The sequence below is a fragment of the Neomonachus schauinslandi genome, chromosome 5, assembly GCF_002201575.2.
Source record: "Neomonachus schauinslandi chromosome 5, ASM220157v2, whole genome shotgun sequence".
Classification (NCBI taxonomy): Eukaryota; Metazoa; Chordata; class Mammalia; order Carnivora; family Phocidae; genus Neomonachus; species Neomonachus schauinslandi.
In genome coordinates this window covers 21,682,998-21,702,398 of record NC_058407.1, presented here as the reverse complement: position 1 = coordinate 21,702,398, position 19,401 = coordinate 21,682,998, and the positions used below count along the sequence as shown (strand labels likewise).

At 35.0% G+C, this 19,401-nt stretch overlaps 1 protein-coding gene across 5 annotated transcripts in view; it reads right to left on the bottom strand.

Moving 5' to 3' along the window:
• The window catches only part of ANKS1B (ankyrin repeat and sterile alpha motif domain containing 1B), a 1,116,839-nt gene that overhangs the window by 963,963 nt on the left and 133,475 nt on the right, over positions 1-19,401 (bottom strand). For all 5 annotated transcript variants that reach the window (XM_021687341.2, XM_021687343.2, XM_021687344.2 and 2 more), the window contains exons 2-3: positions 15,599-15,679; positions 4,575-4,731 (exon numbers count right to left, since the gene is read on the bottom strand). In XM_021687341.2, the coding sequence (XP_021543016.1) occupies positions 4,575-4,731; positions 15,599-15,679 (238 nt within the window). The remainder of the gene's footprint in view (positions 1-4,574; positions 4,732-15,598; positions 15,680-19,401) is intronic.

Genomic DNA, 19,401 nt, shown 5'->3' with positions numbered 1-19,401 from the left:
TATTTATTTGAGAGAGTTTGCGAGAGAGAGAGAGAGAGAGAGAGAGAGAGAGGAGCAGGGGAAGGGCAGGGGGAAAGGGAGAAGCAGACTCCCCACTGAGCAGGGAGCCTGACACAGGGCTCTATCCCAGAAGTCTGGAAGTTGGGGATCATGACCTGAGCTGAAGGCAGATGCTTAACCGACTGAGCCACCCTGTCACCCCCCCCCCAAAGTCACTGCTCTTAATACCATCTTCCACAATAACAACTGTTACTACTGTCATTTGCTGAATGTCTAAAAACCATATACATTGTCTCATTTCCCCTACACCACACTGTCTGCCAAGTATTGCTATATAGTCAGAGAAGAAAAGGAAATTAGTGCTGAAAGCAGAATTTCTACAGATTTTGCTCAAAAGAATACCAACTGAGTTGTAACAGGAACTAGCTACTTAGATAGCTGCTCTGACCACATAAAAGGACAAATAGGGTTCAAACCCAAATAAATCTTAATGTTCCCAAAAGTAATTCAGACTTGCTCTGGCTGAAGGATGCAAATAAGTTGAGAGTAGAGAGTTAAGAGCAGAGGGAGGATTTAAAAACTTAAAGAGTAGTCGAAAAAAAAAAAAATTTAATGAGCACTTTGAAAGACTTCTTACTACTTTACCTTCCAAATAAAAGTATCAGAAGAGTGCATTTGAAGGCCAAACCCAGAAAAAATACCTACTCCTTGGAGACAATCAACAAGAAATTAAGATTGGATAGACGGGGAATCCAGCTGAAGGCACTGATTCTTGCAACATTTTAGGAGTCATTCTTGTTCTTAGTTTGAATGTGCTGCTACAGTCTACTTCCTCATAGAGACTGACCACATACAGGTCTATACAGGTCTACATTCCCTGATTTTTCTTATCTGGCTAAGTTTTATAAGCCTGATAAGAAAATCAATCTATTACCTATACCATAAAAATATGATATAGAAATATGCCTTCTGACCAAATCAAATTTTCCCGTGGTTAGAAAGAAACTCAATTTTCAAAACACAGCACCTCTTTGAGAAAAAGAAGAGCCCATTACAAAATAATGACTCCTCAAACACATCTCTACATTTGCAGAGGCCTTAGCATAGGAAATTATAAGTGCAAAACTGAAACTTTCTCTATTAACACCAATTAGATTGTTCAGATCTCAAGAAAAATTATTTCAATCATGCCAGACTTACTCAGGAGAAAATATTCATATGAAAATATTCATACCCATGATCAACACATACTTGTACTGTCAGATCAGGAAGACCACAACCATGGTACCTTTATAAAAGGCATGATTGTATACATGTATCTGTACTAACAAGTGATCTAAAAGATTCGGATTTGAAATACAGACTGTGTAGAAGCACTGATTAATAACTGCCTTATGTCTACAATGAACATTCTTGAGCAGTTCTGAATTCCCTCTTTTTTACCAAATGGGTGTTCTCCAAAAAATTAGGACACTTCTACTTATAGACAATGGGTAGCAGAACAAAACTGGCTGACAAAAGCTATTTACCAAAAGATCTTGCTTCAAAATAAAACTAATGGAAATTAACATTAGTTAGGTTTGAGTTTTAGTAAATGGTAAGTGAATATACTTATCAGATAGGGCTCCTCTTGTTTTTGCCCTAATGTTTAAAAAAAAAAAAAAAAGAGGAAAAGAAGGTAAAGGGGGGAAGAGATGAATATACAGAGAAACATAAAATGCAAACATATATAACATCAAAAAAAAGGAAATAATAAATCAGTTGACAAAAGAGAGGAAGGATGTAACAATTATAAAAAATATGAAAACCATAATCAGGGCACGGTCTACTTTGTTTTCAAAATTACATTGTCCTAAATTGGCCACTAATTCTAGGGCAGTATAGAATGGTGACCTATGTTGAAGTGCTGACACATACTTGATCTCTCTGAACCTATCTTATCAGAAAAATGTGAATATTACCCTCCCTATAAACCTTAGAGTATAGCTTATAAATCAAAAGAAATAACATAAAGGCAAATGCTTTGTAAATGTTAAATATCAAAATATAAGACAGAATTATTTTGAAAGAAAGCTGTATTAGAAACCAAAGACTACTTTCAGAAATCAGAACAAAGCCCTGACAATTATACATAATTTTATTATCATAACACAGAGCATAATTGGTTAGGAGTTTGAGCTTTGCATCAGAAAAACCTGAATTCAAATACGTAGTGCATTTCTTAGTAGCTGTGATATCATGGGCAGGTTATTTAATCTCTCTAAGGTAGCTTCCCATATATAAAATAAGAACAATAATTAATCCCTATCTCATCAGGATGCAGTAGAGCTTTGTAAGATAATAGATGAAGTACTTTGCACACTGCCTGGCATATAGTAAACAATCCATAAGTGACAGGATTTATGATGACAATACCAATATGCTATTGTGGAGGGCTCTGGAATTAGAGTTCAAAGTCTGAGTTTTAGTCACTCAGTAATGTGTGGCCTTGCATGACTTATTTAGTTTTACTGAGCCTAATTTCTCATCTATAAAATGGGAGCGATACTATCACTTCAAGGGTTGTGAGAATTAATTAAACAACATATTATAGGTAAAAGTGCTTAGCATGGTATTTGGCTATGTCAAGCACCATGTCTCAATATATCTTTATTATTTTCATTTCTCCCCTCTGTTGCTTAAATACACAAAGGTTTATAAGTAACTAGTATATTTCTACCCCATTCAGAGGGGGGAAATAAGAAATAAAGCTAAAATGAAAAGTTACTTTTATAAAAATAAAATTCCCACATCAGAAACAGGAGAAATGACACTAAATGACAGAAATACATCAGCACTAAAGGAGTACCATATACAAAACAAATACTGACAGCATGGTATTAAAAATCTCAAGAAATTTTTAATTTATTTCTAGTAGAATCCACAAGACAAAGCAACTTTCAAATACAAATGAATTCTAAGTGTTTTTTCTTATTTTCATGTCATTTAAAAAATATTTTGCTTGTAAAAACTAACATCCTCTTGTTTAACCTTGGATTGTTTTTCCATCTTACTATTTCAGGTTCACTTTGGGGCATTCAGACAGTTTTAAGAATAACCACCAGATGGCTCACCCCACAAATGATCTTTCAACTTTTGATTTTCTGAAAAACAGAACAGCATTCCCATAAATTTCCCTTTAGCATGATACGCTGATAAAGATAGGCATCTGTCATTTTTTAAAGATTGAGTTTATGAATGTATTTGCATAAAAATACACTTCATTTGGTAACCTATAAACATAGATATTTTGTGATAATTATTAATAAGACACTTCCAATTAATACAACATTTTTCCTACTCAGAGGAACTTTATTTCTATAACTGCATTTTTCTGGGGAAAAAATGTATTTTTCTTCCCTTTGGTGTTTATAGCTAGTGGCAGTGTTACTTTTTATTCTTTAGTCTGAATTTCAGTCAAAGGCCTGCAAAGTCTGTATTCATTTGAACAGTATGCTAATTGCACTTTATTAGATGTGCTTGCCCTAGAGTAACCACTTACATTGATACTGGACAACTGCCAACCTGCAGCTTAATGCCATGGTTGTAATTCAATTGTTGGGCTACATGCTGGTTTTCAAATATAGTTTTACAAAATGGGAACAGCAGGGGGCATGCAGAGCTCAAGATGTTTATTACCATACTGTACTAGCGGCCTGTATTTTACTTTCAGAAATCTGTGGTCTTATTTATTTAGAATACTGAGAATGGCATTCCTTTTTTAATATGTCAGTTATGTGTAATATGGATATTATACACTTGAAAATACTTCAAGTGTATTTTCAATGCAATTTTCCAACCTGAAATAGTAAGATGGAAAAACAATCCAAGGTTAAACAAGAGGATGTTAGTTTTTACAAGCAAAATATTTTTTAAATGACGTGAAAATAAGAAAAACTTCTCAGCCATGGCACACAACATATTTTGAATATGTGCTACTCATACATCTGCACTCCTTCACCTCTCTGTTCCAAGCATTGAAAATATTTTTACTTTATCTGTCAGTATATTGCTGCTGTGTTTTATTCAACATACTCTGGTCATACATACAGGAAATTTTTAACTTAATATGTGACTATCGATGGTATATACTGTATTTTGCATTTTGATTCACAAAATTGTATTTGCTATGGAAATGTGGAAGTAAATGGAGAGTATTCTGCAAATGAATCCATCATCGTTTTAGCATTTAAAATTTTATTAAGAAAAACTCTAATTCATATTATAAATGTGAATTCTGTCCTATCTTTAAATATTCAAAAACTACAAAATGGATGCTTATATAGTTAGGCAAAAATATTAGTTACTTTCTTTATGTAGTATTCTCTTGTTAACAAATATCTTTACAAAAGCCCAACTTAGGACCTATGTACCTAATACAAGTGCCAAAGAATTTTTCAATTTCTCCTTTAGGGAATTTAACAGTGAAAGGTCTTTGGCAGGGTAATGACAGAAATAATCAATTTTTCAATGCAGCATTGCCTTTGCAAACCTCTAGAAAAACTATAGCATGAGCAAATATTTGACAAGTGCACCTGTTCATTGACTCTGGAATGTGATGGTCCATGATGAATAAGAATCTTCACAATTTCTACATCTCCTTTCCAGGCAGCCAGATGAATGGGAAAATAACCTTTGTTGTCTGCTACATTTGTTGATGCCTCATACTGAAGTAGTTTGAGAACTATGTCCCTGAGAGGAAAAAAAAAAAAGAACAGAAAAGAAAATATGCTAAACACACAGATTTCAATGAACAGATAATTATGAACATATACTAGATGCTGGCTAGAAATTTAGAGTAAGAGATATAAAATTTGGTGTAAGAGTTATTAGCCTATTCAACATTTGGCTATTTTACTTACCTGGAAAACCACCACCACCATACATACACACACAGAGCACTGACTAACCAATGAAAGCACTTAATGGAATTCATTTGGGCAAAATTTTTCTGATTTCGTAACTGAATGAAATAAAACATTTTTTAAAAATGCCTCTTCCCATTTTTTTTAAAAAGGGGTTTTTCTCAAATAGCCCATACCTGAGATTTAGTGTGAAGGAAAAGCAGAGGTTAAGCAAATTCCTTATTCACACACACACACACACACACATATCATACTACTAAGAGACATTTAGGTTATTTATATACATCATTCCTATAGAGACTTGGAATAAGGAATTGAAGATGCATATAAAAGAGAAAGCAGACAGTACAGTAGAAAAGGGGGTGGTTAATAACTTCTCAGCCATGGCACACAACATATTTTGAATATGTGCTACTCATACATCTGCACTCCTTCACCTCTCTGTTCCAAGCTTAAGAAAAAAATTCAAGAAGGAAATTCATTCATGAGACATGTTCCACCACTGATCCAATATCAATTCATACTCAATATACCGTACCTATAACCATTTTGTACTCAATCCCCACCAAGTTTTCACAGTAAAAATTCTGAACTGCAATACTCAACCTAAAGAAGACTTACCAATTTTTGGTACACATTAAACTGAATTTTGTATCAACCAAACAAAAAGAGTAATTCTAAACAAAAACTCTATTTTTACTTAAAGCATTTATGAAGCAAATTCTATTAACTCACTAAATGAAATCTCACACATTATACATATGTGTGTGTGTGTGTGTGTGTGTGTAACAAGTTACAATAAATTCTAAAGTTTCTCATATATAACAAATCACTGGTAGTAAGAACAAATGTAACACAAAGAGCTAAATTTAAATATTTCATGAAGCCAGACTTTAAATGTAAAGTAACAAGAAAAATTGGAGGAAGTCTGAATAGAAGTTATAGCTACCTCCCCACAAACACACAAAATAGACATGATACAAACATTACAGTAAATGGTAAAATATAATGAATGCCCAGAGTGTGGTCTGAACTTGTAAAGGGGAGCAGAATATACCACCCCAAAATATACCCCTTTGGCATAAGTATTATTTTTGGCTGATTACTTTTAAGAAAGAGTAGATGTTGTTAAACCTCTGAAAACGGAATAGAAGTTAACCTTTTGGAAGAGACATTTAAATCTACAAGGAAAACTCCATTTGTAAGGGAGTCTCCCTCTTTGTACCAGAAAATGATAATGGACTCTAAATCTCTTAGAAACTCTTATCCTGGGAGGAAGCAGAAACTTAAATCTGAGTAACAACCCCACAACTTGTTTATCGTGCTTTTCCTAATAACCTCCCATAACTAGTTCCCCTCAACAAACATCTATTTTATGTTTAGCAGGAAATGGTTTTTAAGGTGGTGGCAGGGACCATTAAAGAGAGTTAACTAAGTTTTTCTGGGTATCTCCCATGTATATACAAGAGATATACATATTACTAAACTTCTTTTCTCTTGTTAATCTACCTTTTTATTATGGGGGGGAGTGGGGGTTCCTCAGCCAAGAACCCAGAAGGGAAAGAGAAAATTATTCTTTCTCCCCCACATACGAAACATTGGACTTAATAGATAAATGTATGAAATCATGATGAAAGAACCAAGAATATGTTGTAGAAATATTTAGAATGTTCCAAGGAGTAATAAGTTTTCTAATGATACAATTTCAGAGAAAATAAGAATAAAATCTCACTTTAATATTCTTTATAAGAACCAGTAGTATTTAATAAAACCTGAACTTAGAAGATTTGGATCTGAGTCCTACCTACACAAACTACTTAATGATGTGACCCCTAGAGAAATTACTTAGTCTTGTCTTTTTCTTTTCTGTAGGGGATACTGTAATAATAATAACATCCACTGGTCAAGACTGGTAAGAGCTTTAAATGAGATCACAGAAGAGAAGCCACTCAATAAATAGTAAAGCGCTGTACAAAAATATTAGTTCTTGTCCCAAGTGAAAACAAAATCCTTTAAAAATAAAAATGCTTCCAGCAAATCATCTTTGCAAAAACAAATATGAAAATCAGAGGACACTTGAAGGCTGTCAAATTCACATATTTCTCCTCACCTCTCTGCCATGCAGAAGTTACTATATAGCGGGCGCCTGGGTGGCTCAGTTGGTTAAGCGACTGCCTTCGGCTCAGGTCATGATCCTGGAGTCCCTGGATCGAGTCCCGCATCGGGCTCCCTGCTCGGCAGGGAGTCTGCTTCTCCCTCTGACCCTCCCCCCTCTCATGTGCTCTCTCTCATTCTCTCTCTCTCAAATAAATAAATAAAATCTTAAAAAAAAAAAAAGTTACTATATAGCGTCTTCTATTCTGAGATAAATAACTACAATGTGATAAGAAGGATTCAATACCAATGAATTAAAAAAAAAGAAGAAGGTAGCAGGAGGGGAAGAATGAAGGGGGGAAATAGGAGGGGTAGACGAACCATGAGAGACGATGGACTCTGAAAAACAAACTGAGGGTTCTGGAGGGGAGGGGGGTGGGAGGATGGGTTAGCCTGGTGATGGGTATTGAGGAGGGCACATTCTGCATGGAGCACTGGGTGTTATGCACAAACAATGAATCATGGAACACTACATCTAAAACTAATGATGTAATGTATGGGGATTAACATAAGAATAAAAAAAATTTTTTTTTAAAAAAAGGTAGAAAAAACCCAGGATTCTTGATAAAGACTGAAAATATTTGGTAACACTTAATATCAATTCTTGGTCGAAATTCCTATTGAGAATCAAGAAATATGTACTTATTGAAATAAATTATTTTTAAATAAAAAAAAAGCAGTTAAAAATCAGAATATCTGCTTTAGAGTTCCAACTTTCTACTACTTACTAATTTGGTCACCTTGGGCAAATCAAATAGCCTCTGTCAGTCTTTCAGATATTGTTAAAATAGAATTCAGAGGCTACATCTTCCTGCCAGCCTCCAAAGGGTTGGTGTGAATCAAATAAAAAACAGGTATGACTGTAAAATCGTATGCAAACAAACACTTCTCAAGGTAAGCTGCAGCAATGTTTAGCAATCCCAGTGATTCATTTTTTTAATGAAACATTTCAGCATTTTATTTATTTTTTTTAATTTTTTTTAAAGATTTTATTTATTTATTTAACAGAGAGAGAGACAGCAAGAGAGGGAACACAAGCAGGGGGAGCGGGAGAGGGAGAAGCAGGCCTCCCACCAAGCAGGGAGCAAGGAGCAGGGAGCCCAATGCGGGGCTCAACCCCAGGACCCTGGGATCATGACTTAAGCCGAAGGCAGATGTTTAACAACTGAGCCACCCAGGCGCCCCGCATTTCAGCATTTAAATAAAAGGTAAAGCGATACCAAAAGAAGACACAGTTAATTATCTGGATCTAAAAAGTAGAATTTATACTAGTCACAAAACAGACTTCTCCAAATTCATGTATCAGAGAAAGATACTTCTGTGAAGAGTTTTAACTTTATTCCTCAATGCCTAACCAATTAAAAAAATAATCTGAAACTTCTAAAGGCATTTACTTTCAAAGGGTAAGAGAAAAGTTTAATGGGTTTATCAATCCTATTTTCTTTTACTCTCATGAAATCCATTCAGTTTATTTATTTTTTTTTTTTAAAGTCATGGAAGACTTTTTTTTTTTTTTTTTTTAAGATTTTATTTATTTACTTGACAGAGAGATAGACAGAAGAGCACAAGCAGAGGGAGTGGCAGAGGGAGAGGGAGAAGCAGGCTCTGCACTGAGCAGGAAACCCGATGCGGGACTCGATCCCAGGACCCTGAGATCATGACCTGAGCCGAAGGCAGACACTTAACCATCTGAGCCACCCAGGCGCCCGAAATCCATTCAGTTTAATTTGTTCTTTGGCTCAATTCTTGTTGACATTTTCTAATAATGTATGTGATATACATCCATTCTTTATCAGGAAGATTGATGGAATAATGAAAAAACTAACTTACTGACATTTGTATTGTGTCATATTACCACTACCTAATATGTCAATCTGAAAAGAACAATCTGTATGCCTATGAAATTGCCTCCAGTGAACAATACAATACTAACTATATTTAGTTAGTATTTTATTTTATTTATTTATTTGAGAGAGGGAGTGAGAGAGACACAGAGAGAGCAAGTGGGGAGAGGGAGAAGCAGACTCCCCACTAAGCAGGGAGCCCGACTCAATCGGGGCTCGATCCAGGACCCTGAGATCATGACCCGAGCTGAAGGCAGATGCTTAACCGACTGAGCCACCAAGGCGCCCTATATTTATATGTTTTCTTTTAATTCATTTTACTAAATTTATTTTTTTAAAGACTTATTTATTTGAGAGAGAGAGAGCCAGTGAGAGGAGAGGCAGAGGGAGAGGGAGGAGGAGAGAAGCAGACTCCCCCCTGGGCAGGGAGCCCTGCCTGGGGCTCCGCCCCATGCCCCTGAGATCATGACCTGAGCCAAAATCAAGGGTCAGATGCTTAACCAACTGAGTCACTCAGGGGCCCCAAACTTGTCCATTTTATTCACAGACATCAGCTAATGAACAGGCATGGCTCAGATTTCTAATGTGAAAACGTATTTATGAAATATGAAGTTATATTTCTGATAAAAATGTGCCTGTCAGTCTTACTGAATCATAAATAAAATATTAATCAACCGTCATTTATACATCTTATGAGGTATCCATGTATATCACAAGTAATAATGTATTAAACAGGCCCTTTTCCTCCATATTCATTAAGAATAAATTAAATTTCAGGTACTATCTCTAATATCTAAACTAGAATGGTATTTAACACTAGGATCCTACCCAAATCAGTATTATTTATTTTCTTTTTTTTCAAAGATTTTATTTATTTGAGAGAGAGAAAGAGTGAAAGAGAGATCATGAGCAGGGGCTAGGGGTAGAGGGAGAAGCAGACTCTCCACTGAGCAGCGAGTCTGATGCGAGACCCAATCCCAGGACCCTGGGATCATGACCTGAGCCGAAGGCAGACGCTTAACCAACTGAGGCATGCAGGCACTGTATTGATTTTCATTTTTATTTAAGTTGTTCCTTATATCTTTCAAATGAACATACTGGCTGCGCTTGGTTACTAGGCATGAAATATTAAGTTATACTGATGAACAATGTTCATAATATAGCAAACAGTGAAGTAACATCTATATCTTGATCATAAAGTGGCATTCTTTCTTATATGTAGCATTTCATAAATAAGAACTGCTCTAAAATCCTAAAGTAAATGTGGTCGATGAGATCACAGAAAAAACAATTCCATTCCCCAGGAGTAAAACAAAATATCAAATTAAATTTAATAATAATGCAATTTAAATCACTGCAACATTTTGGGGCACCTGGGTGGCTCAGTCAGTTAAGCTTCTGCCTTTGGCTCAGGTCATGATCCCAGGGTCCTGAGATCGAGCCCCACATAGAGCTCCTTGCTCTGCAGGGAGCCCGCTTCTCCCTCTCCTCCCCACTTGTGCTCTCACTGTCTCTCCTTCTCTCTCTCAAATAAATAAATAAAATCTTTAAAAAAAAATCATTGTAACATTTTGCAGCTTGAGGCTAATATATAAGTTCAGGTAAAAATAGGAATTCTAAAAGTATTAATTTTTGCTACTATAATTTGTTTCATTTTCTGATAGATATAAATATACTTCTAATTCATATATCTTTTAAGAAGTTTCAAGATATGTTCTGAGCAAAACTAAGTTAATTGGGAAGGTTCAAAATTCAAATTTCTTTACCTCAAAAGCAAATTTCCCTATAATTAAATCATAACCAAAGACATTTATTTTGTTCCATCCTCCCTCGTTACCAGTCCAAAGAACTTTGAAATAAATGCAAATCATCTTCATATGGATAGAGTATTCAACAAACTAATGAAATTCTCACATTAATTAAGGCCCTTTTGATTTCAGACTTTCTTGAAGATTTTACTTCTCCTTAACAGAAATAGAGTTGCAAATGTGTTTGACATGGTCAAAAGACCTTAGGACAATCCACTCCTAATTTTCTAACTGGAGCTCCTTTTTATACTGAATTCACTCTCATAGATTTCCAGAGAGAGTGAGTAAGAGCAAATTTTAACTATTTAATATCCTTATCCAGGAAAGAAGCAATCAGATCAAAGTTATTTCTAGGTTATCCAAAGAGAAACTTTATGGACCAGACTATATAAATTTTTAGAATAAGTTCTCTTTTTTCATTAGAAAACTTAAGAAAGAGTAAATCAAAAGTACACATAAATTACTATCTGGATTCTCGATATAATTTGAGATACAGTTTGGATTTCAGATAATGGAGTCTAGGATTCAAGCATTAAATATTTAGAGAATGAAAAGCAAGAACAGCGGGCGCCTGGGTGGCTCAGTTGGTTGAGCGACTGCCTTCGGCTCGGGTCATGATCCTGGAGTCCCTGGATCGAGTCCCGCATCAGGTTCCCTGCTCGGCAGGGTGCCTGCTTCTCCCTCTGACCCTCCCCCCTCTCATGTGCTCTCTCTCTCTCATTCTCTCTGTCTCAAATAAATAAATAAAATCTTTAAAAAAAAAAAAAAAAAAAAAAGCAAGAACAGCAAATACTTAAACCTGACACATAACAAAGAATATACATATTTCAAAGTTATAAATGATAATAATTTAGTGCTGACAGTTCTCAAAACAGCATCCAAGAATCACAGTGTGCCCAATATAGCTTAATGAGATGAAACTTAACAAGAAAAAAAGAAAAGGAATAATTTGCTAAGAGAAGGAGAACTGAAATAATTTGCTAGGAGAAGGAGAACTGAAATATGAATACACATGTTTAGTAAAACCTTATAGTGAACAGTAAGATTATAATTAAAAAGAAAAGATTAGGAAAAGAAAAGAGGAAAGGAGAGGAGAGAGGAAGAGAAGGAAGAAGGGACAGAGGAAGGAAGGGAAAAGGGAAAGAGATAGGGAGGAAAAAAGTGAGGGAAGGGGGGAGAGAGGGAAGAAGAAAGGCAGAAAGGCAGGCCAGCTGGCTGGCTAATGTCTATTCAGAAGAGAATTAAGAGAGCCAGATTTGTAGCAGAAATACATGAGAGAGAAAATGGATCTTTCACATTATAAAAAAGAAAAACAGAAATAGGTCTCTTGCCTATCTATTGAAATAACTTATAATCATTGCTAGTGGATTTTGTTCTACTGACCATGTTTTTTTCTATCATTCGAAGTTAATAATTTTCTAATCCGGGCGCCTGGGTGGCTCAGTTGGTTAAGCGACTGCCTTCGGCTCAGGTCATGATCCCGGAGTCCCTGGATCGAGTCCCGCATCGGGCTCCCTGCTCAGCGGGGAGTCTGCTTCTCCCTCTGACCCTCCCCACTCTCATGCTCTCTCTATCTCATTCTCTCTCTCAAATAAATAAATAAAATCTTTAAAAATAAATAAATAAATAATTTTCTAATCTGCAATTACAAATGACCCAGGAAATCACTAATAGAAGTACATTTTCTATTGTGTCCGGATTTGGCTAAGTGGAGATGAATTGTTCATTATGAAATAATGTATTTCAGGTACAAAATGATGCTCCACTTGTGGATTAACTTGAGTTGATAAACAAGAGCCCCCAGGAAAACATACAATATAAGAGGATATAAAACAGGCTTAATTTGCAGTATGAAGGCTTAGACTGTATGTTGAGGGTAGGAGAAAAGCCTGTGTTAAAAGCAAAATAAAAAGCTACAGAACCCTGTATTATTACTGCTAGCTCTATGATTCCATGAACTTTAGCCTAGAAATCATGTTTTCGGAAACAATCTATAGCTGAGGCTACAACAACAACAGCAACAAACATGGAAATGATGTGTTTCTGTGCTGACTGCTAAGGCTTGCTTGGGAAGAATACAAAATAATCAATTGTTCATTACCTTGCTAAGTGAGAAAAGCAGAGGCAAAGAAAAGAAAAAAAACTGGCTCTGAGATATATACTATGACTTTTTTTCTCCTTCAAATATCTTTTCTTAAGCCAATATTAAAATTAGCATTCTATGTGAACACACTAGTTGATAATAATGGGAGGCAGCCCAGAAATAGATAACAGAACAGAGAAAAGCCAGCAAGAGTTTAGAAAACTGATGTGCATAGAGCCACAAAAGGAAGATAATGTAGAGTAATGGTAAAAGCACGCACTTAGAACTAAAACACTTAAAGTCTAAACACAGCCCCACCTTAATATCTAAGTGACCACTATGTCATTTATCCAGAATGGGCTTATTTCTCTATCTATAAAATGAGGGAAGGGAGGGGGCAGGATTCAATAAACCATCTCTAATTTTAAAAATCCACGGGTAATTTAAAGTAAAGAGATATTACACTCTAGATGAAAATCCAAACTTCAGAATTGTAGCATCATAGTACATAACTGAGCCACAAATACCAAAACAGTGTATCACAAAATGTTATAACTGAAAGAAACAATGGAAAATGTCCAGCTTATGTATTCATTATACTGAACTGAGCCCTAGATGGGTTAATTAAATGGCTCAAGATATATAACTAGCAGAGATGGGAAGATGGGATTAGAATTCTCCCGCTTTTTTCCAATGCCTATAGAATGACACTGAGTACAATCTTTCTAGAAAGTGTTAAAAAGATGGGATCTTCATATAGAAGCAGAGATATATAATTCTCAGAGAATATCTGCAATTAAAGAGATCTTAAAAGATATCTAAGATATCTAGTCAAATCCCCCCTCTTTATGATCTTAATGATTGCTAATCAATTCGCTTAAATTATCTTTACTTTGTACATTGCTAATAGAAATGAAAAATTATGCAGTGGACCAAAGGGAAACATATCTCAATGGTTAGAACTTGATAGGCCATCACGTATAAATCAAAAACATTTACTAACCACTGAAAACCACAGATGGATATGAATGCTAATCCATTTTGGGACAACATTATTTTGAGACATGCTTATCATGACAAGCTAAGATAGAACAAGAAAAGTAGGATAGCTCCAGTGCTCAGGCCCAAGATCTTCTGTCCATTAGATCTGATAGTCTGTCTTTCCAATTATTTTCCTAACCGGAATTCCCTTAAATACACAATTAAGATTTCCAAAGAAGCCATCAGCATTGTATTTATTGGGCTGATTTAATTTGCCTTCATTCCTGATGACCCTGGTACAAAGAAGAATAAATAGTAATTCCTTTAAAACATTCAGATTATAGGTATCTGCATACATTTTACACTCTACAGAAGGACAGCAATATATTTTGAAAAAGACCCAGCACAATAAAAGGTTCTAAGTTAGATGTATAAGAAATATAATATAGAATAGGGAGTGGATGAAAAATGTTGTTTGGGGATTCTAATACTAAGAACCCAAATGATGAAACATTATGTTTATGACTATATGTATATGTATAATTATATATGGGTAGATAGATACAGATATATCTCCATATCCAAACAATGATAATGTTAGATTTATGCAATAAGTTTAAGAATAAAAAATGTCACAGTGATAAATGACAAAAAGGGTGTTTTTTTTGTGAGAACTTTAAGGCCATAAAATGTAATCAAGTGTGACTTGACCTTGTGTCTCAATTCACAAAATAAAGGAACAGTTATGTGGGAAAGCAAAAGGTAACTAGCTTTTTTTTTTTGCTTGCTTTTTTTTTTATTTGTAACTAGCATTTTTAAGGCAGTAATTACTATATCTAAAAAAACTCTACTAAAATGGGGGCTCCTGGGTGGCTCAGTCAGTTTAAGCATCCAACTCTTGGTCAAGCTCAGATCATGATTTCATGGGTCATGGGATCAAGCCCCAAGTCAGGCTCCACGCTCAGTGGGAAGTCTGCTTGAAGATTCTGACCCTCTGCCCTTCCGGCGTGTGCATGCACACACACACTCTCTTTTTCTAAAATAAATAAATCTTTAAAAAACTGAAGTAAAAGTAAAATGAAATGATCCAAGTCTGGGAAGACTAATAATTTGGATCATTAGAGCAAAGGAAAAACAGAAAGGAAAGGGAGACATGAAGAGTCCCTTTCTTTCTGATGGGGGAGAACAGAACATCTGAATCATTCAGACTCTCATAATTTGTCAGTAAACCATTAGGTAACCTAGATAAAACACTAGAAATGAAATGATGGTGATGGTTACACAGTCTTTCACTGTCCATACTGTAGGCTATCACATTATTGAAACATAATTCCAAAGGTTAAAGAAATTTAAAACCTTTAGAAAGACTATCTTGAATGACATAGAAAAAGCATATTTCCTAAATTTGAAGGATTTTGAAGTGGTTCATATTCATAGTAAGAACCTATTAAGATTTTACTCTTGGTGAATACTCCCCATGTTAGATAAAGACACCCAAAAAGGTAGGGTGGCATTACTAATTGGTTTTATCCCATTCCCCCCCTGAAAACTACACATAACTAACATGTCCTGTCACTTCTTTTATTCTTCTTGCGTGATATCTGACTATTTTAGAACAATTTTCTTGGTTTATACTCTGCACATAATCATCCACAGCAACATTCTTACCAAGTTTAAATTGTCAGTGTTGCCACCTAGTGCCTCTTCAAATTCACCTAAGCCCAGGAAACTCCTGGCAACATGAGATAGGTATTATCAACATAATGAATTTCATCACATGTAACTAAATACACCAGGTTTCTAGTCCAAATAAATAGCACTTACTTATGTCCATTTAAGGCTGCATGGTGTAAAGCAGTGTAACCCGAACTGTCTGTGCAGTTCACATTGGGGCCTCGCCAGATGCTGCAAATAAAGCACAAGTGCAAAGTTAACAGTTAAGCAGAACCGTGCTTTGAAAAACAAAAAGAAGGCTCAGAGTCCCACAGCCAGCAGCATGTTGCATAAGAAAATTCTAGTCATGTAGAAAATGAATGCCATCTTTCATGCATTCTCCTTGGAACAATAACTTCATTTATTTGATATAAGGAAATTATTAGGGAATATAACCACCTCCAGAAATTATTAGTGAATGTAGGACTACTGCCATGTATTAAAAGTGAATCCAAAAATTCCCTATTACTTTATATAAATACTTAAATATTGGAAGCAATTAACACTCAGCTATTATATTCTCTACCAAAGAATAAAGATTTATGACACCTGCCTCCTCCATTTTAACACAATCCTTCTGAGATGTCAGAGATTTATATAAGTTAAAAGACATTTCTGCATTATGGGAAGAATATAAACTGTTCTTGCTGTTCAAATGTTACCAAGATAATCAGTATTTCATACTTGAAAATATAATTGAAGATTTGGACTGTTATAAACCACAAGAAGATTATCATAGTTTTGAAGATATCATTTTACAATACAACATATTTTGAAGATAACGTATACATATTTTGATACTATTCACAAATCAATCAACATGACAGATCACATCAATAAGAGAAAGGATAAAAACCATATGATCATTTCGATGGATGCAGAAAAAGCATCTGACAAACTACAACATCCATTCATGATAAAAACCCTTAACAAAGCAGGTTTAGAGGGAACATACCTCAATACATAAAGGCCATACATGAAAAACCCACAACAAACATCATACTCAAAGGGGAAAAACTGAGAGCTTATCCGCTAAGGTCAGGAATAAGACAAGGATGTCCGCTCTCACCACTCTTATTCAACACAGTAATGGAAGTCCCAACCACAGCAATCAGATAACACAAAGAAATAAAAGGCACCCAAATTGGTAAGGAAGAAGTAAAACTTTCAATATTTACAGGTGACATGATACTGTACGTAGAAAACCTGAAATATTCCACCAAAAAACTACCATAAAGTCACAGTATACAAAATCAATGTACAGAAATTTGTTGCATTTCTATACACTAATAATGAAGCAGCAGAGAGAGAAATTAAGAAAATAATCCCATTTACAAATGCACCATTTCAAAGAAATTCAAGATGACACAAAGAAATGGAAAGACATTCCATGCTCATGGATTGGAAGAACAAATACTGTTGAAATGTCTAAATTACCCAAAGCAATCTAGACATTAAATGCAATCCCTATCAATACCAACAACATTTTTCACAGAACTAGAACAAACAATCCTAGAATTTGTATGGAACCACAAAAGACCCTGAATAGCCAAAGCAATCTTGAAAAAGAAAAAACCTGAAGGAATCACAATTACGGAGTTTAACTTGTATTACAAAGCTGTAGTAATCAAAAAACAGTATGGTACTGGGGCGCCTGGGTGGTTCAGTTGGTTAAGTGTCTGCCTTCAGCTCGGGTCATGATTCCAGGGTCCTGGGATCCAGCACCACATCGGGCTCCCTGCTCAGCAGGAAGCCTGCTTCTCCTTCTCCCTCTGCCCCTCTGCTTTTGCTCTCTCTCTCACTTGTGCTCGATCTCTCTCAAAAAAAAAAAATTAAAATTAAAATTTAAAAAAAAAACCAGTATGGTACTGGCACAAAAACAGACACGTAAATCAATGGGACAGAATACAAAACCCAGAAATAAATCTACAATTATATGGTCACTCTTCGATAAAGAAGCCAAAAATATGCAGTGGGAAAAACACATTCTTTTCGACAAATGGTGTTGGAAAAACTGGACAGCTACATGCAAAAGAATGAAAATGTACCATTTTCTTACACTGTATACAAAAATAAACTCGAAATACATTAAGGGCCTAAATTTGAGATCTGACTCCATAAAAATTCTAGAATAGAGCACAAGCAATAATTTCTCTGAAATTGACTATAACAACATCCTTCTAGATATGTCTCCTAAAGCAAGGGAAACAAAAGCAAAAAAAAAAAACAATTGGGTCTACATCAACATAGAAAACTTCTACACAACAAAGGAAATAATCAACAGAACTAAAAGACAACATACTGAAATGGGAGAAGATATGTGCTAATGATAAAGGGTTAGAACCCCAAATATATAAAGAACTGATACAACTCAACACCAAAAAACCAAACAATCCAATTAAAAATGGGGAGAAAACATGAAGACATTTCTCCAAAGAAGACATAGATATAGGCAACAGATGCATGAAAAGATGCCTAACATCACTCATTATGAGAAATGCAAGTCAAACTGCAATGACAAAACACCTCACACATGTAAGAATGGCTATAATCAACAATACAAGAAACAAGTGTTGGGGAGGATGTGGAGAAAAAGGAACCCACGTGCACTGTTGGTGGGAATGCAAACTGGTACAGCCACTGTGGAAAACAGTATGGAGGTTCCTCAAAAAAATTAAAAACAGAACTACCATATGATCCAGTAATTCCACTACTGTGTATTTATCTAAAGAATACAAAAACACTAATTCAAAAAGGTAAATACACAACTATGTTTATTGCAGCATTATTTACAATAGCCAAATTATGGAAGCAGCCTATAGATAGATCGATGGATACATAGATACATCAATACATAGATACATAAATAGATAGATCTAAATCTACCCATATCTATATATAATGGAATATTATTTAACCATAAAAAAGAATAAAACGTTGCCATTTGCAATAACATGGATGGATCTAGAGAGTGTAATGCCACACTAAATGAACCAGAGAAAGACAAATACTATATGATTATACTCATATGTGGAATTTAAGAAACAAAACAAATGAGCAAGGAAAAAAAAAAGAGAGACACAAACCAAGGAACAGACTCTTAACTACAGAAAACAAACTGATGGTTACGAGATGAGAGTGGGGAGAGGATAGGTGAAAATAGGTGAAGGGAATTAAGAGTATAATTATCATGATGAGCACTGAGTAATGCATAGAATTGTTCAAACACTATATTGTACACCTGAAACTAATATAACACTGTATATAAATTGTATTGGAATTAAAATAAAAAACAATTTAAAAAACTAAGGTCTAATGACAAGTTAATTCATGTATTCACAAATTATGTATTGTATACCAATTGTATGTCACGTATTAAGCTAGGAACTGAGAGTACAAAATCATAATTCAGGGTCCACATTTACAAGAACAGAGTCTAATAGAGAAGACAGACACATAAGCAGTTACAGAGTAGTAAGGTAAGTGCAGTTCCAGCTAGCACAGAATGAAAACTATTCCAAATGAGAGATCATAACAAATTTCAACTAAGAAGGGACAATGAAAATGAGTAGAAGGCACTTATTCATAGTTAATTAAAAGGACAAATCAGTAAGATACAGGGGCCAAATGAGGAAAGAAGGAGACAGTAATCTAGAATGACTGTTTTCAAGCGTAAATAACCAGAAAAAAAAAAAAAAAACTAAGATGTAAAGAAGAAGAGCATATTTGGGGGAGGACAGTGGAGAAGGAGAGAAAACAGTGACTTCAGGTTTAAAGGCACTAAATTGTAAGTACCTAACATACTTACAAGTAAGGCTTTCAGAAGACTATGATAGATAGATAGATGATAGATAGATAGATAGATAGATAGATAGATAGATAGATAGATAGATAGATAGATAGATAGATAGATA